We start from the raw sequence: 25,421 nt of genomic DNA, 5'->3' as shown, positions 1-25,421 counted from the left end.
TCTTTAAAAATGACTACTTGACAGCCACCCTTCCACTGAGACCGTTTCTGATGAGGCTTTAGCAAACAACAGATGGATCAACTGAAGGGCCAACACTTCTCCAGTTTTTAAGGACACACTACACATCATGCAGACATATGCAGTGTTTTCAGCTAATAGCTCTTTAGGGATCAACTTATTGGCTAATAAAATACTATTTTATTCCTGTCAAACTTTCGTATCTTTAGCATCTTTTCAGCAGTTCGAAGAAATTGGAACAAATTTTGTGATTAAATGATTCATGGGTCAGTCTTAAGTGGCTTTACAAACAAAACAACAGTCTTCTGAAAATGGTTATTTAAATGGACTGGACTGAAAACGAGTGAAAAAGCAGCTAAAGTCCAAAGAAAAACTCTAAGGACCTTCAGAAAGCCTGGAGAAATATTGCTCAAGACCACTTTTAATAAAAATCTGATTCCTAGGAAGGAAAATATCAAAAATTTGGGGTTAGCTCAAGACTTTTGCACAGTAATCTATGTAATACAAATATTTTTTTTCTTTTTGATGCTTAAACTGTGTTTGACTTATCGGTGCTTGCTAATACATCTTACATCACTGACTGCTGCAGGGCGCATAACATTTCCACTATGGGAAGATAAGGCACAATGTGCCAATCGTTATTTTTCTGCTCCTCCACTAACAGGTGCACTATGCCGCTCTCATTTTAACTACTCGGTGGCTGCAGTCGACCCCATTAAGCCCTAAACAAACTGAAACGCATACCCTCTGAGGGCAACAGCTCCTGGTGGTTTGAGGAGGAAATATTGGTTTTCAGATAAAGGCCTCTTGAGTTCCTTCGTTAATTGGCCGTCAGAGCACAGAATTATCTTAATCCCTGAGTAAATGATTCATTACCCCACAGATGAGAGACTAAAAAAATGCACTGGGCCACGAAAAAAGATGCACAAGTGACAGCCTTGAAAATAAAATGTGTTTATCTCACTCCCTGCAGGGGAAGTCAGGTTTTATTGATGCGGGGCAGCTGAATCATATTTCCTGCATGATTAACTATTTTTCCCCTTGCCTTTCTCGTGTTATTGCTTAGTATTAATCTGCTTGATACTGAGCATTAGTTGTGGTTTTCTTTACATCGTGCATTTGTTTCACGTCTCCCTCGTTGTCTTTTACCATATTTGGCCTCTCAAAGGCTGCCACAGAGAACTCTATCTTCACCGCCATCTCTGCTAGCATGCATACTTGTTGTGAAATCACAATAGTTACAGTTTTTTCACCAACAGTTTTATTCATTTTCACCACTTTATTGTAACCCCCAAATGCTTTTATGCAGCTTTTTTGGATTTTGCGCTCTTCTATATAGACAACAAAATACTTACTGTACTACTAATATTCACATAAAATACAGTACACACTCTGTAATGCTCTAATAGCAACTGATGTCAGTGGCCACCATCTTCCTGACCACAAGCAGTCATTTGCTACATCTAGTGGGCGCTACATGCCACTACATGGTGATCTACTTCCTATTCTGTATTCTGCTGGTAAAATATATATTAACATCCATACAGTTTCAGGTGAGCCATACACAGCACTCTAGATCAAACAGATCAAACAGAGTCAGTGCTGTAGCTACAGCATTAAACAAACATCTCACTGAGCAATAGCAGCTGTTCTTACTGTATATGTCAGGCTCCTGTTTTTTAAAGATCCAGTGCATTTAGGCCAAATTCAGAGAGCGGCTCCTTGTACTTTTGATGAAGGGTTGCGCTTTCGTCTTCCCAACCCCGTCGAGTCAAAGACAGCTGGGAACTCAGGCTGTCGAGAGTCTCCTGCAGAAAACATGGGCAGCATTAAAATGCAAGCTAAGATTTTCCCTTCAAGTCACCGACTTGTCTAACCTGATTTCCCTCCCTCCTTAACCACCTTTATCGCTGATGAGTTGCAAGGGTGCACTGAAGGAGGTTTAATTAGATTCTGTGTCATACTCGGGAAGAGAGGAATAATGTTAATTACATATTAAAATCCTATCTGTGCGATCAGAGGCTGAGCCCTCGAACAGGGCTCTAAGCTTGACCACTTACCTTTGAAGATCTGAGCGCTGAAAATTTGCATGCACTGTCTGTAGCCAGCCAGTCGGACTCGGGCGCTAGCGAAAAAGGTCAACAATGACCCCATTCCTCATCCATTACATCTTAATGGAAAACCCTGCTTTGCAACCCTCAAATCTTACTAACAGCATAAAGTGTATGTCATTACTGTGGACATTTAAACTTGAGTGCAATGCAGGAAATAGCAAGAATAGAAAAACTCCCAGGAAGTGTTTGCCCACTTCCTGGGAGTTTTTTTATATATATATTTGTCTCACTTAAATGTTTCAGGTCATAAAACAAACTTTAATATTAGATGAAGGTAACCCAAACAAAAAGCTGAGTTCAGTTTCACCTACCACACCCAGTTTAAATTACTGACATAGCTGTTGAATCAAGCAACCAGAACCTGTCTGACATCATGCCACGACTGACAGAAACAACTGAGAAACAAAGTGATTGACATCTATCTGTCTGGAAAGGGTCACAAATCCATTATAAGGATTTAGGATTTTATGGAGAAAAACTTTAGCGAGAAAAATTGGAACAGGGTTGTACATTCCCAAGGGTGGCAGGCCTACCAAAAAGAGCAGGTCGATGACTCATCCAGGAGGTCACAGAAGAACCCAGAACAACATCTAAAGAACCGCAGGCCTCACCTGCCTCAGTTAAGGTCAGGATACAGAATTTGTGATTCAACAATAAAAACAGATTGGGCAAAAATGGCATCCATGGGAGAGTTCAAGGAGAAAACCACTGCTGACAGAGGACAAAGGGGCTCGTATCACATTTGCCAATCGACATCTTGATGATCCCCAAGGGCTTTTTTAACATTTTCTGTGGATTGACGAGACAAAAGCTTAACTTTTTGGAGGTTACCTATTACATCTGACATAAAACTAACACAGCATTTCATAAAAAGAACATATCAACAATCAAACGTGGTTGTGTGGTGTCGTGGTTTGGAGCAGCTTTGCTGCTTCAGGACCTGAACGACTTGCTGTAGTTGATGGAACGATGAATTCTGCTCTCTACCAGAAAATCCTGAAGGGGAATGTCCAGCCATTAGTTCACGCCCTGAATCTTAAACACCTCAGGACAATGATACGTAAACACACCAACAAGTACACAAACGGGATCATAACTTTAAAAAACAAAACAAAATAAAGCTTTTGGATTGGCCTACTCAAGATCTGGACTTAAATCCAACAGAGATGCTTTGGCACAACCTTAAACAGACCACTCATACTTATAAACCCTCCAATATAGATGAATTAAAACAATTCTGCAAAGAAGAGTGTCTCAAAATCCCTCCAGTTTGCCAGTTATTCCAAACGCTCAATTGCAGTTTTTGCTGCCAAAGGTGGCCTGACCCGTTATTAGCTTCAGGAGGCAATTTCTTTTTTTAACACAGAGCCAAGTAGGTTTGATTTTTTTTTTACTCTAATAAATAAAAGCATCATTTGAAAACAGCATTTTGTATATACTCGGGTTATTTTTCTCTAATATTAAAATCTGATTTTCTAAAACATGTAAGTGTCACAAATATGCAAAAAATAAGAAATCAGGAAGAGGGTGAATATTTTTCTACAGCTCTATTTATGGCTTCTTTTTTCAGCAGTTTCTGGGTCGTGTTGATTGCATAATTTCTGGTGTTGTGTGCACTGATCGTTCCGCAAAGCTGCAAAGTTTGTAATGGAGTACTAACTTTTCTGATCTAAGCACCATATTTCAGGCCTGCTTATTGACAAAAAATACTCACTCTGCATCAGAAGTTAGTGAGGGCATTCTCTGCCTGTACAGCTACCCTTGGAAAAACCCCAAAACTACTCTAATGGTCATGAAAGGACATCTTTATTGATATGTACTAAGGTGTCAAAACTTGTCGTTAAGGATACACAGGAAGTCTGCAAATGTCATTTTATGGGGGGAAGATTAAACCACATGTATACTGTACACTCCATCTAGTTTTTTAACATTTCTGACCTAACATTATTAGACATAAACTGCAACAGTTTTCATCAGTGTCATCATAATGTCATAAGAATCATTTTGAAGTCACTGAATTCATATAAAACATCCATGACAGCTCTATTAGCGTTTTCTTAGTTTGTCGTTTTAGACTGAATTATCTGCTCAAAGCAATCATACATTCAGGAGCTTGACTTTCAAGAAATTGGTGTCATCACACCGCTCTTTCAAGAGTCACACATAATCTGCAGGCCTGACCAACAAGTAGAAGTGCTAGTACCTTCCCATGACTTTGGCGGAACTAACTGAGATCAAGTTCTCTGAGGGTTGGTCTAACTGCACCATACAAGACAAAGCTGCCCCACATTGTGCAAAAGGTTACCTCAAATAGGTTTTTGTATACATGTAGGTTTTCAAATGCGTATTGTTGCCACACTGTGTGGTTGAACTGGCTTGTGTTGAAACTCACATGAAGGATCTTCTCATAGTCTGACTCTATGTTGTCCAGCTTTTGTCGAAGGTCTGCTATGATGGCATCCTTCTCCTGCTCCACTTGCTTACGCTCACTTTTCTCTTTAGTCAGTTCCTCCTGGGATAGGGCTATACAAATACAGAGAGGCGAGACACCCTTTTAGTAAATTCTTATATGGCTTCATTTGTTTGATTATACTTTAAATATAGATAGACCATACCAAGGTCTTCCTTCAGCTGGCTGACTTCCTGTTCCAGTTTCTTCACCTTATTGGTCAGTTTGGTCTGCATGGTTTTGTACTGGCGACTGAGGTCTAGAATGACATTTGCGTCAGCTATTTCAGAGTTCACTGCTGATTCACTTTGAAAAGCTAATACAGCAATCAGCTTAAGCGCCCGGCTAATTAGATTTTTTGTTCCTCAAAAATTAGCCTAACCTCGGCAAACACGCCCCTTGTCCTCACTCCCAAAGGGATCCGCACTTTGCTCAGGTTATTAAAAGACAGACTAATTTTGGATTCGTGCCCCGTCTGTACCCACCCCAGTAGATGTCCCTGTGGTCTTGTCTCTCGTGCTGCAGCTTCTGTTCCATGTCTCTCGCGCGTCTCCTCAGATCAGCTCTCTCCGATTGGACCCTTCTCAGAGCCTCACACTGTAAGGCTGCAGGAAGTCACACAAACACATGCAGGCATTGAACGCACAAACCAGAGGGAGCTTTGTTTGTTTTTTGTTTGGTTGTTTTCATAAGCAAAAATGGAAATGGCTCTCTTATCAAAACTTGTATTAATGCAAACTAAATTATCTAGTAAACATGCCCAAATATGCAGTCAAGTTTTAACATGTGGGCTTTCATTTCCACTTGTATTGCTTTTAAAAAATGTTCAAATAGCACAATATACATATGTTTTTTTCCACTATTTTCTATCTTTTTATGCGGTAAAAGACTGATCTCTTAATAACTCACTTAAAATCTATATACAACCCAATAACATGGGACATCAGGGATTTAAAAGGGAACAGACATGACAAGGAGTGGAGTCATATTCAGTTTGACCCTTTATGTAAAAATCATACTGTCTGTTTTTATTATTTATAAAAGAATAAAACCTGCAGGCTCACCTATGTGATCCTGCAGAATGGCTATATCCAGAATACTGTGCCTACGCTTTTCTTCCACGTCATTTTGACCTGTAACAACACAGAAATATGTGTATGAAATAAAAGATCTGCAGTCACAAAAGAAAAAAAGAATCTCGATTACATTTTTCTGGATTTTTCTCTGCGGCCTTTTTTGTCTTCTTCTTCGGAGCCATACTTGCTTGCTGCAAGGCTGCCTGTTCAACCCACCGACACACAGAGGGCCTACGCTTACTGTATGGTGGTGAGACTCTGTTGCTGTGCACTGGTTGCTGAGTGAGCAGCCATAAAACAAAGTGCCCGGTTTAATTGATAGTTGAGTGACTTTTACAACGGCCAGTCACACACATGACTGGGGAACGCGCACAGCGCCAGCTGCCTTCAGTATATGTGAAAGCGTCTTTTGTTGCTAGGGGTGACCGAGGCCCGAGCTGGGAGAACTCAGAGATGCACTCAGCAGCATCTCTCGGAGATTTTATGAATGCTGTACAGGCAGACGCGCGTGCTCGGTTTCGGTCATGTATATCGAGAACGCGCTTTAAAAAGAAGGCGGAGAGTTTAGGGTTTGGGCAGCTGGGAGAGAAAGGAGGGGTTGGGGGTTAACGGAAGGGGACGTACAGGAAAGGAAAGGGCCGCACATACACGTCACGGGGGGGAAACAGAAAATGCTGGGCAATGTTTAAATCCCATAATTATTTATTCACCCTAGTTCCCGTCTATGACCGTGAGGCTTTCGCAGCTTTAAGTTCAACTTCCTCTCCTCGGTCGTCGGTGAGCGCTTTGTGTCGTCAGCCTCGCAGCCCGCAAAGGAGTGCTGACAGTGTCACAGAGCCTCTGAACTTCCCCTGAAGACACGGCACAACCGAAAAGAGCTGCTGCTGACAAAAGAGAGGAACGACATCGCGGCTTGGACAGAGGCGAGGACACGCACGAGTCCAGCGAAGAAACGGTTGCCATTGTCCTCCAGCTGAGGGCGAGGGGAGCCAGGTCTGGTGCTCCGTTAATTAGCCTGCGTGGGTCCCTGCAGAGAGAGAGGGAGACGCTGAGCAACGCAGCCTGCTAGCTGCAGCACAGAGGGGAACTTGTGCAGGGTGTGAGTGACCGTTGGGCTTGTTTTATCCACAGTCTGGACATTTATCTACCAAATAATCATGTTATGTTTACTGATGGGAGCCTTTATCCAATAGTCATCTCTTCCTCCCTCATTTTACCCCCGTCGGACCCTGGCTCGGATTCGCCGCTCGGGCGCTGTCCTCACAGGGGGTACGGGATCACCATCGCCCGGTCCAACCAACTCCAGGCGGCGGTTCGGTCCCCCTGACCCCTGCCCTGCCTCACCTCGCCTGTCTGCCGCTCTGGCCGAGCCCGAACATGGCTGGGAACCTGAAGAAAGGCGGGGGGATCATCGGAATGATGAAGGATGCCTTCCAGCCACACCATCACCACCTTCACTCCCATCACCAGCCCGGGGCCGTGGACAAAAAGACGGTGGAGAAATGCTGGAAACTAATGGACAAGGTTTGTCAACGTTAAGCCCTTAACGTTTGCTTACGCGTCGGATGCCTAGGGCGACTGCTAGCTAACCGTAGCTAACTTGCGATAAGCTAGCTAATCTTCGCCTGCTGAAGGTCTGTTGTTGCTAAGTTAGCTAACAGGCTGGTACAGGACATGGTTAGCTAACTTTAGCTCATAGCTAACCTGAACTCTTGTTTTGTTCGTCATGCGGCACGCCACTTTCGTAGCAGTTTAATATTAACTGGCATACAAAGGCTTAGTTTATTACTTGGCAGGGTTGTTAACACTTTCGGGTAACTACCCTTTAGTTGTGAAACCGCGGTGCATAGCGTTACATTGTTTGACCACGGCTAAATATTTTAAGGTATATCACAATCTTTAGCTCTAACAAGGAAGTTAGTATTCTTTAAATATGCCACATAAGGGCTGAATCTAACGACTTTGTGGCAGGAAATTGAAAATACAAGGTCTCACAGCACTGCAACAGTGTCTCCTGTAGCTCGTTTATGAAAATCTATAGTCAGCTGTCTCTCAACCCTTGGAAATTGTAAGAAATTGTTTAGAGAAGAAGAAAAGTACGCATTTTACGTGTCCAGCTATGCTCTTTAACAGGGGAGAGTCATCTCACAGCTTTACTTCTCGGAAAAAAAGCCTGCAACAGTTTGACCCCCAGTTTCCTGTGAGATTCACACACGGCTTTTTTGTTTCTCAACTTCCAACGCGACGGCTTAGTTATAAACTATGATGCCTTTGCAAAACTGCTAACACATTTAAGTGTATTTTGCTTAGTCGGGCCTCAAATAGCACAGACAAGAACACAAGTGGCACTGAAACGTTGATCTTTATTATCACCTTGTTTTCTGTGAATGTTCAACGCTCCTGTAGAAAGCTTGTCTCATGCAGACCAAACAAGAAAGGAGAGGCTGCTGATCTGATCTGCCACACATTAAACTACCTGCCACCTATCAGTTTGGCTCTTGCAGTTTACAGAAGGGATTATTTTGCCATGTTAATATGGCTTTATAGAAACTCATTGACTGGAAGAAAAACAGCCAGATAAAGTAATATCTTACCTTAACAAAAAAACAAACAAACAAACAAAAGCTATACCACAGGTGCCAAAAGTGATTTTACTCCACGGGACTGCGTAAAATAGCAGCAGAAATATTTTTAGCGTTATCTAAAGTGAACCCACAAACCAACAGATACCACTGACCATACCTGCAGAATTATAATGCAGTTTCTCCTTGAAAACACCTCCCACATAGAACTAAGTTAAATTTTGATCAAAACCAAGAGGCTGATTTCCCTGTTACTTGCTGTACCTGTTCATCAAGATCTATATCTGTTACAGTGGCTGATGTTTATCTGTTGTCACATCAATTTTGTGCTGACTGAATGCTCAGTGATAGCGGGATGAAGAGCTCAAATCACTTTATTTTTTTATAATGAAGATATGGAGTTTTTTTTTGTTTTTTTTCTGGAGGAGAAGGAAAAATAATTATCATTTATTTATAGGCAAGTTGTTAATCAGGCAGTGGTTTTACAGTTGGGGCATGCATTTATACTGTCAATGCATAACGTCAGTATTCTTAATTTAGCTAAAGTGTGTTACCGCCCGGCTCGGCTAGGGATGTAAAGAGATGACACCATAGACTGCCCCGGTCAATATTAAAGGTTTATTTTAAAACAAGTTTAACATCAGATCCTGTTTCTGTCTCCGTTGTTGCACCACCACATCCTTTTGGCTAATTAGGTAAACTAATACTTAAGTAAAATCAGAAGTATTATCTACGGGAATGCCTTTAGTAAGATTTTAAGATTTAGCCGATATCAGACCCTGAATTTCACATCATAATCAAAGACAGTCATTTTTTTAAAAAAAAATCAGTTTTATCCGAACAAGACATTGTTCGCCGTGTGCCAGTGTGGAGGTGTATAGTTGAAAGGTACTTAACATTTACAGAGTCGGCTCGTTTGTCTCCTTCATTCTTTTTATGCCTTTTTATGACTAAACAAGTGTAGCAAGACGATAATCGCTGCTTGGCCTACAACATGGTTCTATTTAGAGTATAGACACTGATCATAATACCACATTATGCTGGGCAATACTTATTACTTACTTATTACTAGCTTTGAGGGAGGTTGTCTCACTTGGCTGTACTAAAGACAACATGTGCAAGAAAGCACTTAAAATGGCTGTTTGCAGCGAAAATCCCCCAAAATTCAACCAGCTCCAACTTGTCTTCGACCTGTAAAATACCTTGAAGTTGATGTGGAAAAATCTACATAATCATGCCAGGTGTAGAATCACCTGAGAGAGAGAGAGAAAGATCAGTGGCATGTAATTTAGCTCGGAGCGGTTCAGCGTTTTACTTTAAGTCAGAAACTTTAACAGATGCTGACATAGAGCATTCAGCAGTTGTGACCTTGTACCAGCGCATGCATGAATTCTGTTTCACTGAGGGTTGGGTACAAGTGTTAGCACTAAGCGCTTGGAGGCCTGGAGAAGGTTAATGGAATTGGGACACATTGTTGGTATTACTGGCTCTTTTTTAAGTTCTCCTCTAGTCATGCCTCAGCTTGGTAGATTAAATCATTTTTATCAGTGAAATCATCACGGTGTTTTTATTTGTTGTGCATGTATAGTTTTTTAATCATGATAGTGTAATATGTTGAACTGTGTTTAAGAAAAGAAAAAAAAAAAAAAAAAAGCAGTCTATACAGCATAGATTCATATGCCTAAAAATGAAACTACATTAACAATACTAATACATTAAAAAGTAGATGATTATTAATAAACCAAGGCTTTGAGCTCTTTGAAGTCTCATTACTTCCACAGTGCCAAACTGATGGCTTTTAAATGGAGGAGGCAAGGAAGTTCATAACGACATTCTTGTAATGCTGTTCCTGCCATATCTCTTTCTTACATTTTCACATGATTAGTGGACAATAATTTGGCCTGGTCTACAAAGAATAAGCCACGTCCTGTTTTTGACATACAGTTGTTCAGTAACTAAAGCTGACAGCCTGGCTACACAGATGTATATAAGCTCGGGTTGGAATCGGGACATGACACCCAAAATGTTTGACTGTGTTTTTTGTAATGATTCATGAATTGAGTCAACAAAGAGCAATACTACAGTTAGATTTGCTCAACAGTATTGAGGATGAAACGTGTTAATGCGCTGTCCTGAGCGTCTTCAACGTTGTCATAAACTTGGTTCCCCTAGTATGACCACAGTCATGGTTAACATGTTTTATAAACCCATGTGACGGATGATCGTCGTGTTCACAGTTCGGTTGAGTCGGTGTTTGTAGATCGACACCCATGTTTGTTTAAAAAAAATTTGGCTTTTGTTTGCATTTGTGTTCCCGAAGTTGCTCACTTGAGGTTTTTCAAATTTGCAAGGCAATCATATCCAAATGTTAAGTAAAGAGAATTTGAGTCTGTAAGGCAGAAGTAGCATAGGATGTGCAAATTAAAATGGGGAAGTGTAAACTCATTAACAGCTTCTCTAGACATGCTCAAGAAGCGGAGAATTGCACTGCAGTGAGGTACTACATGCTTAAAACATGCTAGTCGGGGGGGGGGGGGGGGATTCTTAATTACAAAAAGTAATATCTTAAAAAGGAGAGCTGCTGTAAGGTTAGGACTATGCTCTACACCAGCTAAATCTCTTTTTCTTAAAGTTGAATCACTGTGCACAATATGTATAAATTTTCTACTTAATGTTCAGTCAGAAGTCAAAGCCACATGTGACACATCACAGGCCCTTTTAGCATATTTTGAAGCAGCAGGTGCAGAACGCTATTGCCTCATAGAACCTTAAATCTGCTGGTTAGCTCTTTGCATGCTCTCACTGAGCCTGCATAATTGTGTGGGTTTTATTCTGGTTGGCCCAATTTTATCTCACAGTTCAAAGACACAAAGGTTAAGTTGGCTGATGACTATAAATTGGCTTTAGTTTTGGATTAAATGGTGAACGGCTGTCTCCCGTTGTGTTAGACATGTTATGGACTGGCTACCTGTCGAGGGTATCCCCCGCCTGTTGTGTCAGCTGGACTTCAGCCCCCTGTGGCACAATTTGGATAAACACTTGGGAGTGTAAATCACCATCCAACTGTGTCTGTTGTGTTTAAAAATGTATAATTTCACATGAAATGCTGTGTAGCTGTAGTAAATGAATAGAAAATGCAGGCGACTAGCTACATAATTAATGTAGGTTTGCCATCTAGGTCATTCTGATAGTATGGTGATAAGTAAACTATTTTAAGATGTCACAAGGTATTTAAACTTTGCCACTGTGTATATATTCGATTGCATTATATACAGACTTACATCACTCTGACTACTCTGAACTTCACAAAGTATTTAGGGAAGTCTTTCTTTGTCTTTTTAACTTTGTTGGTTTTTTCTGTTCTGCATGTCTCCTGTCTAGGCTCACAGACACTACTTTGCACTAAAGATAAGTGCTCTAATGCTAGAAGAAGCTAATTTATGTGAAATTCTCTCTATATGATATAAATACTGCCTTAGTGATGTAGAGAGTGAAAATGCATAGTGACACATGGGATGGATTGTGCAGATTATCTTTCTGTTTCGCTATCCTTTTAACTGCTCTTTCATCACTCACTTTCTGCCACATCTTTTGGCTTGAATGTTATCTTATGTACTCTTTCTAACCGTATCTTGCCCTCCCCCTCACATCCTCCCTTTCTGCAGGTGGTGCGGCTATGCCAAAACCCCAAACTGGCTCTGAAGAACAGCCCTCCCTACATCCTGGACCTGCTGCCAGACACCTACCAGCACCTGCGCACCATTTTGTCTCGTTACGAGGGCAAAATGGAGACTTTGGGTGACAACGAGTATTTCCGGGTCTTCATGGAGAACCTGACAAAGAAGACCAAGCAGACCATCAGCTTGTTCAAGGAGGGCAAGGAACGCATGTATGAGGAGAATTCACAACCAAGGTGAGAAAACTGGATGAAATGGATGGAATAGATTCCCATTTTAATGGTATCAGAGTGTCTATGTTATAAATTATTTGCCTTCTTAAGTACAAATGATCTTCTCAATCTTGCTGAGCTGCTGTGTTCATTGTCGTCAATGAAACGCATCTGAAACGGGAAATTTCAAGGTGTGAAACCTTAATGCAGCAGTTCATTGTGAATAATTATGACGATGCAGGTACAGCGTGAACAATTGCTCCCACCCCCAGCCCCAAGGCTGGCTGTAGCTCAAGAAGCATCAAAACAAGAGGAAAGATGTGTTGTGGTTTGAGCATGTGAGCATTTGTGGTCAAAATGGCGCTTAATCTACAGCTGCCTGCCTGCATGCCGCTTTGTTTTTGTGCCTCCATATCTCTACCATCTACTCTAGCATAGTTTCTTCATGTAGCTTATTTTACTTTTTTGAAAAGTCACATGGTGCCTCCCGCTTGTCTCTTTCTTTTGTCTTGCGTGAAGTATTATTTCTCTCTCTAGAAACAGAGTGAAGTGTATAGTCTGTCCCGAAAATAAGGAGTTGTCGTGGCTTTATGTTTGGAGAGACTCAGATTATTGATAAGACATTCCATTTGGGTTTTTTTGTTGTAAAAGCATTACAACATCCATTAAAGACAAAAGGGCATATCAGGAAGCCTCAAGATTATGTTGTTTTGTTTTGTTTTTTCTCAGTATAAAGTGAGGTTAGTGGTAACTGGCAGCCTCTCTTGAGGTGCAGACTATGCTGGAAGAAGCTGATCTTCTTCTTTGTATATTTACAGACTCCTTTTTAATTTCATGTATGCTGTGGGTGAATGCTGTGGGTGGATGTTGTTGTGATGTGAATATTTTTTCCTTTTACAGCAGATCATTCCAAATGACATGAACTGCCATCAGACTTTGTCCAGAATATCTTTTCTTGCTGGTAGTAGGCAAGATGACTTGCAACAGATTTCGTTTGTTGTCAAGGAAACTTTTATGACAGACTGCCATCTTTAGTAGATTTCGGACTGGTCTGTCATTAAAACACCATAAGTTATTTGAAAATGGACAAACTGAGACCACAGTCAAAGGACACAATAGCCATTTTGATACCAAAACCTTAAAAATAATGTATAAGTACATTGTACTTACAGATAATAGTTTTGCCTGAGCACACATGTGCTTCAGATGTCAACTGGGAAACTAACCATGGCAACATTTTCCAGGCATCATTTGTTTTTTCACAATGCATATTACAGAATGCATGTGTTAGTTTAGTCTAATGAAGACAGAGCACAAGTTCTGCCCACACATAGGGCAAAACTATTCATGGTTCTCCATTAGCTTCAACACATAAAGGCACCTCCTTGGCAATTCCGACTGCAAACGAAAAACCCTAAAGGTTCTCTGCAGTGTGAAGAACACAGTCATTTGTTTAAGCTGCCAAACTGAATAAACAGGTTTTCTATAGGACACAAACGTGGATCCCAGCAGTAAGACAGGAGGCACTATCAGTAGCAATGAACATGAGGGATCCTGACACAGTACGTCTACTTGTACACCAAGAAATTTGTGACTAATAACTGCGATATCCAAGTTTCAACTGTAGGCTACTCTATATCTGCAAGACGACCTTTAGCATTTTGACAGTATGAATCTTTTGTTGTAGTGGTATGTGGATGATTCAGCGACCGGAGGTGGATTGACAAAAAATTAAGAGGTATTGTTTTCTAAATAATGATTCGAACCATAGAAACAATAACATCAAAACAACACTGTTTTTAACTTGTCTTATGTCATGGAAAAAATAGTGACAAAATTGTGTAAGGTTTGCAGATATATATTTTCTAAGACAACAATATTTTATCCTGTAATAGTGTTGTACTTCTGGTGACCTGGCACCATATTTCTTTGCTGATCAGAGCTGATAAAGTAGACCGCGACCTTTTATCTAGTGTCTGATAGACTTTTCTCAGCATTAGTCTAGGACAGGGGTCCCCAATCCCAGTCCATGAGGGCCGGTGTCCCTGCAGGTTTTAGATCTCACCCTGGGTCAACACACCTGAATCACAAGATTAGTTCATTACCAGGCCTCTGGAGAACTGCAAGACATGTTGAGAAGGTAATTTATCCATTTAAATCAGCTGTGATGGACCAAGGACACATCTAAAACCTGCAGGGACACCGGCCCTCATGGACTGGGATTGGGGACCCCTGGTCTAGGACATTAAAGAAAATATAATTGTGATATTCTGTTAAATTAACACTGTCTAATTAACATTATAGATGGGTGGGACTGATAACATTTGCAAGCATCATTTTATTATTAGCCATAGCCGCTACCTTCTACCATAATGATAACAAACAGCTTAATATGGCTATCAGGTAATTGCTAACATGTATTATAACTGTTTAATACTTAAATTTTGTTGAAAACGAAGCTTTACTGGCGCTGTCCTCAAACTGTTGGTCATCAACTACTTCAGCTGTTGGTGACGGGAGGGGCTTTATGCCAGTATTGGCCAGTACTAAGCTGATATTTGTACTGAGTGTGGGACCTCAAGGTGGTTCATCTCTGCCAAGTAAAGCTTTATTTGTGAAGGAGATCAAAAGTGTGATAAACCTGCATTTAAAAGGAAAAAAATAAAATAAAATTAATGGCCAACGGGCAGTTGCTCTTCCAGTTACACAAAGACTTCCAGTAGTATAAGTTTGTGGGAAACTGGCCCTCGACTCCCTTTCTCTGTAACCTCAGTAAACACTTAACAGATGATTCAAGTTATGCTCAATAGAACATTAACTACATTAACTAATGGTGTCTTTATATGCAAGATATGAGAATTTGCAACGACTTGTGATGGACAAGTTCTCAATCATGATATCAGGGCTACCCACCCTTGGTCATTGTACCGAAATGCTCATCTTGAGATGATGACTGACATTACTGTGGCAGCGTCTTGTTTTTTGTGTTTTTTATACCCCGTGTGCTAAGCCCTCCTTTGCTATAGGCATTTTCTTCATTTTCAGACTTTTCTGGAGTGTAACTATAACCATGTTACTATTATATAACCTGGGGAAAATTTTATTTGTGTTGTGCATTATAAATTTTCTAATTTCAAGATCAAGTAATCAAGTAAACCTATTTGACCCTTCATCATTTTTGACTAGTATGTACTCTTTATTAAAGTCTGTAAAGTTTGTTCAGTAATAAGGAGTGTGATTATCACTTGTTCTTAGTAAACAAATAATAAGAATACTTGAAATAAAAGTCTGAAAGTTTCAAAATTTACAAAAACATAATTTTGCCAAGCACTTGTGATAAGACTAAACGTGCAGTCAAAAAGAGGGAGAGATAGAAGCCCAAAAATGTATGTCATTGAAGAAGCCACTAGTGGTTTACTTTGGAAAGCTGTAATGCTTCACCACTGTGAAAAAAAATCCTCTAGAGCAGAGTCAGTGTGCAGCAAATTGGCTCACAAAGTAGCCCTCTGTGGATAGTTGCTTTTCCAGTGTTGCTGTGCATGCTCTTTGTAATAATGCACTGAAAAGTCTACAGTCTTGCGTGAAAGGAAAGTGAAGATTTAGATTATTTATATGCCTGCAATGAGAAAATGGGTTTGTTGTACGGCTTGAATGACAGCGAGAAAAAGCTGGCTTGAAAGTGGGCTCATTGGTACCACCAGACTTTGATTATTGCAATAGAAACGAACGCAGAAGGTTGCAAAAATTTGGTAGAAATGTAGTTGATTGGAGTAAATTTCCCTCTAAGGCTAGATTACTTGCAGATTCAATCAGAAATACTCGGTTCTGATGTTTCGTCAAACATTAGCATAACCTGGTCTTTCCTTTGAACATTCTTTTTGTTTGCTTTTTACATTAAGCAATCATTTTATCAAGTCAGGCCTCAGATGTACATCCTCATCTAGCTGCTCAGTTCCTCAATGAGATTGTTTTCTTTCAGCTACCATGACCTTAATGTTGCAGACATAGAAGCAAAAAAATGCCAAAGCAACCAGAGAGAAGAGGAAATATCTATTTGAACCACTCCTGTATTTGACATGAGGCGCTAAAGCTGTTTTTAGCCACTGTGGCAATTTCTCTGTGAAATTAATTTTTGTCATTGCTTGATTGGACCAAGAGACTGCAGAAAGAAGGGAAAAAAATTGTGCTTGAAGGAGAGGAAACAGACACACACACACGGTAGCCAGGCATTACACAAAGACTGCCATTGTCTCAAAGGAGAAGGCAGTGACACTAACCAATGGGTGTCAGCCCACTTAAAAATGCTATAGAATCGACCAATGACGGAGAGACGCTAGGAAACTAGTAAAACAGAAACTTGGTTAAACAGAAGCTGAGGATAACATGGAGCGCAGATAGACAAATGAAAATACAAGACCGACTGACACTTGTTGTTTCCACCGCTTTAACTTCAGACAAAATTGGTGCTTGACAGCCATTGACTTCAGGGTCTATGATTGGGCTTTATGGCTACTTTCAAATCAAAGTGAAGGCTCTAAGTGTGTTATAGGAGCCCCAAATGAAGAGTGGGTGGATATGCTATGATGTGATGTCGTGCAGACTTCTCCGCAGTGTCCTCCCTGGAGATTTTGGCCCTCTATTTATCCAGCCCCCCACTAACGTACGAGCCACGCAGATTGTTTAGCTTTAGAGATGAAGCAGAGTCGCGGTAGCACAGTACACGCCTGGGTTTGTTGCGCAACACTTTTCGCTTGGGCTTTGACTGTGGGAGCAGCCGAGTCGGGTGGAAACGAGGTGCATACATAGTCACAGAGGAGAGAAAAAGAGGGGGTTCATTGTTGTTGAAAGTCGAAGAGGGTAAGATGAAAGTGAGTCGACTCCAAGCAAAACTTAATTAACAGTGACAGCCCATATTCGGTCAGAATCGACATGACACAGTCAGCACTTCCTCCTTGTTTGCTTCACTTACTTCCTCTTCTGGCTTTACGCAGCACAATCGAGACATTTTCCGCCGTAAGAGTTCACAAAGAGCCGCACTGTTAGTTGATTTTTAATATACAGTTTAATTTTGTTTTAAATTTCAACCCAAGAGCAAATGTACATTATTGCCTGTTCTCAAGATGGCTAGAAGTAGGATTAGCCCTTAAAACTGTTCCTTTATTTTCTAAGCAGGAAGTAGAGCTACACAGTCAGACCATAATGTGTTATAAAAAAATGGCCAGTCAGTACTTCTGCAGTTAACAGCCCAGTGTTTTGTAACTGTGGTCTCTTGTTGGCTGTTAATTGGTCTATGTTAAAAATAATTGACTTTCCAAATCTCTTCTTGAGTAATGCAGCTTTTTTTTCCCTTTTCTTTTCTTTTTTTTCAAGCCAGTTTATTCATTTACGTGCAGACAGGATAGGAAGCCTGTGTTTAAACATTACTCATGCCACATTCTCTAAGAATAGTCATACAGTAGAACGGTTGATCAATGTGTCCTCAGATAATCCCCTCTGCCTGCCCTCCCATGGGTCTAACCGGATACAGCTTTGACCTCTCTGAGAGAGTCTGTTTGATCATCTTCCTGGGCTAAGCTGCCATCGCATCCTGACCACCGTTGATAGGTCCAGCTGGTTACAGGAAGTGGTGAGCTTATAGACTGCACAGTGATGCATTGCGGAATAGTCTGCACTGCAGAAATATAATAATTGCAGTGCTGGGGTTTATGTACAATGATCTAATTTATTTTAGCTATATTCCACCACTCTTCTGTTAGTGCGACATTATGGCTGCTGGTTTAAAACCCTGTTAGCATTCTGAGTACCCCCTGTTAGCACCCCTCCCCTCCGATTCCCCCTTTTCTTTTTCATATCTGAAGATGAAACGAAATGTCCCTAACTGACTTAAACCACCTTAAGCAGAAAAAGGATCAAATTTGCAGAGCTATTTTTAGGATTTCTTTAATAATTCATTTTGTGGTAAACTGATGACGGTATCGCTCAGGTTTCACAGAGCTTCATGTAAAGCAGACATTAGTAAAAGATCAGTCCCAAAGCTTCCTCTGTTTAACCACAAGGAAGCAAAGAAAATAAATGGTTGATTAGCACAAAAAAGGTGAATTGCATGCTTGGCGTTGCACATCATGGGAGGTATTACAGATTAGGTTGCTTCCCTGTTCCTATTTTGTACACATTAACAACATTTGCACGAATACTAAGTTCAAGGATAAATCTGTCGACTAGTCTATCAAACACTGTACGGCACTTCGTATTTAATTATTAGTTATTATTAATCTCTAATTCTTTTCCACAGTGTCTTTTTCCCATCCCCCCCCGAAACTTGCTCTGCCAGAGGTTTCTTCCTGTTAAAAGGGAGTTTTTCCTTTCCACTATTCCCAAATTGATTGCTCATAGGTGGTCATATGATTGTTGGGATTTTTTGTTTTTCTCTGTATCTTTACCTTAAAATATAAAGTGCCTTGAAGCAACTGTTGTTGTGATTTGGGACTATATAAATAAAATTGAATATAATTTATTTATGCTCTGAACCACTGTCAGTCACATTTTTCTGCTTATTGCCTCTTAGTATACTTTTTTTTTTTTTTTTAAAACCATTGTAAGGTAAATGATTTTTATCTTTGGAATGTTAAATAAAACAATGCCTTTTAAAAACTAAAGAAGTAATTAAATATAATTTAATAATTAAACAACATTCAGCTGCAGCCTGACACTCAGGAGTTAACATTTTATTCCACACACCCTTTAGCCTTTCACCCCATTGCTCTTTCTCCTTCTGTGCTTACTTCCAACTTCCCTTAGTGACAGCACATTGCTCCAGTCCTTTGCACAATAGAAAAATGCATTCCAGGCATGTTTCAGTGATATTATTACAATGCTCAGTCAACTTCCTCCAGCTTCTACTCATTCAATTTTCCCTGCAGCTGGACTACTATACAGCCATTCATTAAAACAATGATTTGGGTCCATTTTTCTAAACACAAATGTAGACAAAGCCTCTGGCTAGCGCTGCATTTGTTTTGGTCCTAATCATCCATTTCAAAGTTAATTTTTCTTTTCCGCACTGCTCACATCTTGCTAATGCTATAAGACCTGAATGAATAAAATATCCTAGCATGAACTCTTATTTCCCAGTTGTTCACAGTGTTGCTGTATTGTCAAAACGATCATGTAGTCGAGCCTTCGTGGACAAAAAAAAATGACAGTGTGTGGTACCGTAACTTCAATACTTTTGTGTCTGAGAAAAAGCTGACCTAAAGCACGGCTTCCTATTTTCTATAAATGTACCTGACATCCACGTGAAACAAAGGTCTGTCTCTGTGGACACAGCTTTTGAATTTGCCTATCTAAAAACCCATCTTATCACTTTAGCTACTATACTGTAGGAAAGGTTTGTTTATAGTATAGAATTGAGTTGAGGAAATGTTACAGTGTATTTTGTTATGTCAGATAAAACTGAATAGAGAAGAAATTTGCATGAATAGCATTCATTCCCGCTTCATCAGTACATGCCTTAGTTTCTTTCAAATGGACAATTTCGCATGAAATAACAGCTCAGTTAGAAACTTGCTAATCTCAACTGATAGCCCTGTACTGCTGAGGTTTTTAATCATTTTGAAGTTGTTAGGAGAGGAAGTAGTTCCGGCATTACGTTTCCCACGAAAATGAAACGCGCTCTCACTGAAGTCTTTGTTAGTTTTTACACCTCACATGAAAGGAAGTAAGAGTCAAAACCTTTTAATCCTGAACTGTATTGAACTGTCACCCTGAAATCTCCTAATGTAGCTCAGGGTGACAGGAATAAGGCTCAGTCCTCCTTTTGCATACTCATGCCTAAACTGAATTTTTCTACAGCCTTAAGACGATTTACTCTAGCGTTACGTGTCATTTTAGAGAAAGCCATTGTTCAGTTTCCCCACCGCTGCTGTGCTACATTCAGTCTTATATGAATCACACTGAATGTGCTTCCTTCTCAGCTCAATTCCGTGTAGAGACTGATATGGCATGAAAAACAGCCTCTCTGTGTGATGCTACAGGGGGGATACTTGTTGAGACAGTTGGTTAGTTGGTGCTGATGTAGTTGGAGTAATTTAAGGAAAGCTTTTAGTGGTTAACCTAACGGCTATCGGTGATGGGAATGGAAAACACGGTTCACACTTCAGAGGCTGCGGGTGTTTTGGCTTCAATTACATTTTCCTACACTCGTAGCTTGGGGCTCTATGCACGGATATATGCAGGCACACAAATAGCAGAGCACCACGGTTATTTATGTCGCAGCAATATCAGTGAGCAGTCGACTCATGTAGTCCTCACACTTAGATTATGGTGATTAGCATGATGCAACCCACTATCTTCTCTGCCTCACAGGGTACAACAAGCAGTTGCTGTTTATGCACACAGAGATAAATGAGCTCAGATATGCACTCAGATATGTGAGAGGATTTGTCTGAAACTGAGCTTTTTTCTTTTTTTCTTTTTTTTTTTTTTAATATAATTTATTTCTAATCTGGATTTAAGCATGTCTAATTTACTACTGTGATAAAGTGTTTATAAGAAACATGAAATACACTGAAATGTGTTGGAAGAAGTTTTTTAAGGATTCTCACAATGTTTTCGTTTTTATTCATTAAGGACTGCTCAGAAACAGATAAGTGTGCTTGCTAAAGCACACTGTCTCGTGGTTGTTGGTTGTTTGCTGTCATGGCCGTTTCCTGATATTGCTCTGGAATGAGGCCAGTTTCTGGAGGTTTAAAAGTGATGACTGAGGCAAACCGGAAAGCAGAATTTCAGACCCATTGTGTACACTCCAGTACAACAGCTACATTCATTTTTAATGTCTTTATATATTTTTATCACAATTTACCACATTGTTTATTTATAAGTTCAGTGCTGGAGTTACTATTAACCCTGATGGAGAGTGCTCTCTCCATTTCCCTGGACTGTCATGAGTCAATAAAAATGTGATCTGTCAGTGCCTGAAAAGTACAGGATGGTAGGACTGTAAGAGTGTTTCAGTTTGGAGAGAGCTTTGACTGGTTTAATGGATTTTGTGTGTGTGTGTGTCTGTGAGAGAGAGAGAGAGAGAGAGAGAGAGAGGGAGAGGGAGAGGGAGAGGGAGAGAGGGAGAGGGAGGGAGAGAGAGAGAGGGAGGGAGGGAGAGATTTCCTGACATTTAATTCTGGAAATTAATTTGCTTTGTTCTGAAATACTTGTATTTGGGAACTTATCTTCATGATGTAGATAACAAATATGTCAAATCTTAATCAGTGGTATTAACACAGTTGCAGGCTGTGTCCTGTGTACAGTGCTTTGCATACTGCTGAAACAGCGGTGGCTTCTCATGTTGTAGTAAATGAGCTTATAACTGCTCGGTGTACCGAGGCTGTGTTGTCTGTTTCTCTTAGGAATATTTCAAACTGAAAAAGCCAACCACAGACTCAAAAACAAAAAACACCATGATAGTCTTATGATGCGATGCAAATGTGACACGTTGGTGTATTTCCTCAAAAATGCTTTTCAAATCTATTGAGAAACTTAGTGCTCTTATGATTTCCCCAAAATCTCTGGATTACATAAAATTGTAATCCACTGGGAGTGGCAAACATGGGCCTGTGTGTTTTTCTGGTCTCTGGATTTGTGGAGTGGAGTTGTCCTCAACATACTTAGTTCTGCTCTAGTTTTAATTATTTTCTATGATGTTGTAAACGACTTTCTGGTAGTTCTGTTGGGCACGGCTTGTGTTTGAACTGCATTTCCCTTTTGGCCTCGAGCAGAAGCGATAACACAGCTGCGCGATAATACCGAAGCTACTTGTGGCTATCGCGAGTCCAGAAAAGCTCTCATTCTGTGAGGATGACCCATGCTGGCTGTGCTGCGGTGAATTAACGTAGCGTAATGCATTGCTGGCCGGCTAGCTGTGCTACTTTATCACAACCAGCAGGAAACAGGAAGGGAGCAGCCAGCTGCAAGGTCAGAGGTCACTCTATAGCATGAGGGGGATGGAGGACAAAAACCTAGTGTTCAAAAAAAGGTTTGGCCTTTGACTGTGGTTAAGAATGACAGTGTAACTACAGGAAAAACAGAGCACTATAGAAGTATATGACCGTCTACATCAGCATGCTATTTTGTATGATTGTAGCACACTGACTCTTCTTCGTCGCTGCTGGCACAGCACTTCAGATAGCAGTGACTGTTGTAAAGCTGGCTATTGAAGTATTGGCTACTGCCAATTGTACACACAGTACAGAGATGCTGTTTTAAGATGAGATGGGCTGAGAGATACTAAATCAGTTTATAGTTTTAATTTAAACTTGTATCTGAGCTTTGAAAATTAATATTGACTCAGCTAATTTTAGTGGTTCCTCAACATTACAGAAAAAAATATACAATGTTTCATTCTCAGTGCTAATATTGTGCCATAGACAGCTGTGAAACTGTGATGCTAGTAGGACCAATGTTAACTTTCAGACTCCTTCTCTAGTTCTTAGTCACACTGAATCGAGTCACTGCGCACTGTACCTTTTACTTACAAAACACAAGATTAATGGATAGCAAACTGCTAATGCAGGTTGCTTTAACTGAAATCGATCTCAATCTAAAGCCCAGCAGCACCAAACATCATCACAAACTCAGCAAATAAGAACGCCGTCCCATTTTTTGGGGGGGGGGGCGGGAATTTTTTTTTTTTTTTTTGGAACTAGTTACGTAGTTCCACTTCCTGTATGGAGCTTCTGGTGCTTTTGTAATTCAGGCAACTTAATTAACTTGCCTCAGCAGCTTCTTCTGCATGTTGATCAGTTTTATTATTTTCTTGATTTTTTTTTTTTAAAGCCACAAGCATCTTTAGCAGTCAGCTTCAACATTCAGATTTCTCACAAGAGTAAGACTGAACCAAAAAAGACACTTTTTTTTTTTTTTCAAAGACTTGATGCATAGTGCATGTTTTTTGCTTTGCCTTCTGTCTGAACTTATCCTTAGATCACAGTGGGATTAGCTGAACCTGGTAGGATTTGTTACTTTTTCTCAGTTTCACAAGTTAGCCACAAGAACTTTTCAGTTTATTCCCCTTCCGTGCACATGAAATTCACCTCAAACTTTGAATCTGTTAAGATCCAAATTTCAATGCTCATTGTGCCTATATAAATGTGTCCACCCCAAGTGGTTATATTCAAATGTGTTATAACATTTGGCGGTGAATTAGAAATTAAATTAAATGGTGGGTTTGAAGAGATGGTTTTATATGCTCAAACACTTAAGTAGTCTCCATGAATGTTTTAAGTTCAGAGATGAAGGGAGTGGATGAGTAGATGAATAAGATGACAAAGTAACCCTCATGAAAATGAAATGAAAGCTGTGAGTCAGGAGAGAGCAATTCCACACAAACTTGAGAGAGACGAAGACCGTCTTTATATGATTATGTTGTAGGTAAAAGAAAAGCAGGAGGGGGCTGTTGTAACTTAGATCTAAGTACAGAGTAGAGAGAGGTTGACAGAAGAAAGGATAAGGCAGCAGCTTTAAGGTTCAACAGGCCAGTACAGCCAGGAAGCAAAGAAACTGAGGGCGACCTCCTGCTGAGATGATAGCTGCTGAAGAAAGCACACAGAAATGCAGTGTCACAAATGTCTGTCTTTCCTGAGATGGTGCTGGAAAGGGAAGATGCTCTTGAGTAGAGCTACATGAGCTCTTAAGGGAAATGCTGGGAGTAGTTGGTCTCATTTGTCACATTGTATCACTGAAGAGACTAGTCTGGACTTCAAAGACAGCAGCAGTCACTGCATCTAGCTTCAAGTCTTTGCTGTAGATTTTAAGTGGGCAGAGCATTTCAGAAGATTAGACATCAGGACTACAAGAGTGATTACTGTTATCATTTACTACCGAGAGGGTGTGAGTGTAAAATACTTGTGCAAGCCTTGCATCCCCCCCCCCCACAGTTTCTTGTATATCCCTCCGAGGTAAACGGTCTTCTTAACAAGTACTACTCTATTTTGGCTGGATGTCAATATACACTAATCTTATTCATCTGTCTCTGGTCACTGTCCTCCTTCCTCATTCACTCTTTCCACTCATAGGGCGTGTGCTGTAGTGTGGGGCAGCTGCAGTGTAGCCACGCTTTCATTGCTGTCTCTCTCATGCATGTCAATTCACCCTGCCCAACAGCCAAGCACAATCTCCCTCTGTGCCGCCTCGTAAATCACCGCTTTCTCAGCTTAACGCTTATAATGCTGTGATGTGGTGCACAGGCATGGTGATGCTGTTCATGTACATTCTCTTATTTCCCACTCGAGTATTTTGTCATCTGTCTTATGTCATTTCCTTGTTTGCTCTCATACTCATAGTTATTTTCTCCTTTCTTGTTGACCAACTGAAGTCACACCTATGTACTATGATGTCCTAACCTTCACATCGTCGTCACTCTAAAGATGCATGCATGTGCTTGTGAACTGTATGCAAGAATTTGGAGCTATTTCTGGATCATAGAACCAGCTAAGGACATTCTCAGTGAGAATTTGTTACTTAAACTTGGAAGCCCGTTCTTTTAGCTACCATCCATGTTTCTGCAGATTTGAGGAGCAAGAATTTATCTCTGTGGTAGCATGTACTTCGCATTCAAATCTCAAATTCCTTTGAGTTCCATGGTGGTATCTCCCCCTTTCACTAAAATAGATTGAATAACAGGCTGACAAACAGATGAAATAGGATGAAAAGTTGTCAGACGTCATGCACAAAGAGAAAGAATAAGGGTTTCATGTTTTACCAGAGTCATCATTTCCATTGTATATTCTGATGTATTTGTTGTATACATTTTGCAGTGACATGGGGGAAGGGTAGGCTTATTTATCAGCCAATTAACAGTTTGTAAGTCACTGAATCCTATTGCCACCTCAACTCCATTTGAAGGAAAGAAAGTCCGATTCCATGTGACACTGTATGTCTTTTGTGTGTGTAATATGTTTTGGGTTGTTTTTAAACACTTGACAGTCATCCACATCACATCACTGCATTTCTTTTTTGCATTGACACAGATGGCTGAGCAAGCAAGAATGCTAAATAGGTTATTATTTTTGGTGGACTCAGGAAACTGCATGTTTGATGTGCATTTGAATATTTACTCTTTCTGTTTCAGTGTTTTCGCCAGTATTTTATCCACAAGTAAAAATGTTCTTGAATACGCTCATGTTAGCTGAAAACATTTTCTCACTGTCCTCTGTGTATAGCTTGTGACACTAAGTTGACTTCTGCTTATTTGCTGTAAACTATTGTAAGTGACATGTTAAAACTATAGTCGACACTGAGGTT

At 40.3% G+C, this 25,421-nt stretch overlaps 2 protein-coding genes across 3 annotated transcripts in view; one reads left to right on the top strand and one right to left on the bottom strand.

The window, feature by feature from the left end:
- Positions 1-1,256: 1,256 nt before the first annotated feature.
- drc12 (dynein regulatory complex subunit 12 homolog) lies at positions 1,257-8,019 on the bottom strand. Of its 2 annotated transcripts, none has more exons than XM_013274773.3 (6): positions 7,758-8,019; positions 5,646-5,714; positions 5,067-5,186; positions 4,748-4,840; positions 4,525-4,655; positions 1,257-1,826 (listed from the first exon to the last, which is right to left on the bottom strand). In XM_013274773.3, the coding sequence occupies exons 1-6, from the start codon at positions 7,759-7,761 to the stop codon at positions 1,698-1,700; spliced, it is 546 nt and encodes a 181-aa protein (XP_013130227.1). In that variant the 5' UTR covers positions 7,762-8,019; the 3' UTR covers positions 1,257-1,697. The 2 variants fall into 2 exon arrangements, with proteins under 2 accessions (XP_013130227.1, XP_013130226.1); XM_013274772.3 differs by lacking the exon at positions 7,758-8,019 and adding an exon at positions 5,788-5,924.
- Positions 6,810-25,421, top strand: part of cbl (Cbl proto-oncogene, E3 ubiquitin protein ligase) — a 35,011-nt gene continuing 16,399 nt past the window's right edge. Inside the window, 2 exon segments of the mRNA XM_019367473.2 lie at positions 6,810-7,181; positions 11,905-12,152. Of these exon segments, the coding sequence (XP_019223018.2) occupies positions 7,035-7,181; positions 11,905-12,152 (395 nt within the window). The 5' untranslated portion in view covers positions 6,810-7,034.

The sequence above is a fragment of the Oreochromis niloticus genome, linkage group LG14 (assembly GCF_001858045.2).
Source record: "Oreochromis niloticus isolate F11D_XX linkage group LG14, O_niloticus_UMD_NMBU, whole genome shotgun sequence".
Lineage (NCBI taxonomy): Eukaryota > Metazoa > Chordata > Actinopteri > Cichliformes > Cichlidae > Oreochromis > Oreochromis niloticus.
Note: the sequence above shows the minus strand (reverse complement) of the source record. Positions and strands in the feature narration are given on the sequence as shown.

Coding starts and splice junctions, on each gene's coding strand:
- drc12 (XM_013274772.3), bottom strand. CDS start 5,839: ATGGCTCCGAAGAAGAAGACAAAAAAGGCCGCAGAGAAAAATCCAGAA. Junction 5,715..5,787: donor AGAGAAAAATCCAGAAAAAT/GTAATCGAGATT, acceptor GTGTTGTTACAG/GTCAAAATGACGTGGAAGAA. Junction 4,841..5,066: donor CCACAGGGACATCTACTGGG/GTGGGTACAGAC, acceptor ATGTCATTCTAG/ACCTCAGTCGCCAGTACAAA.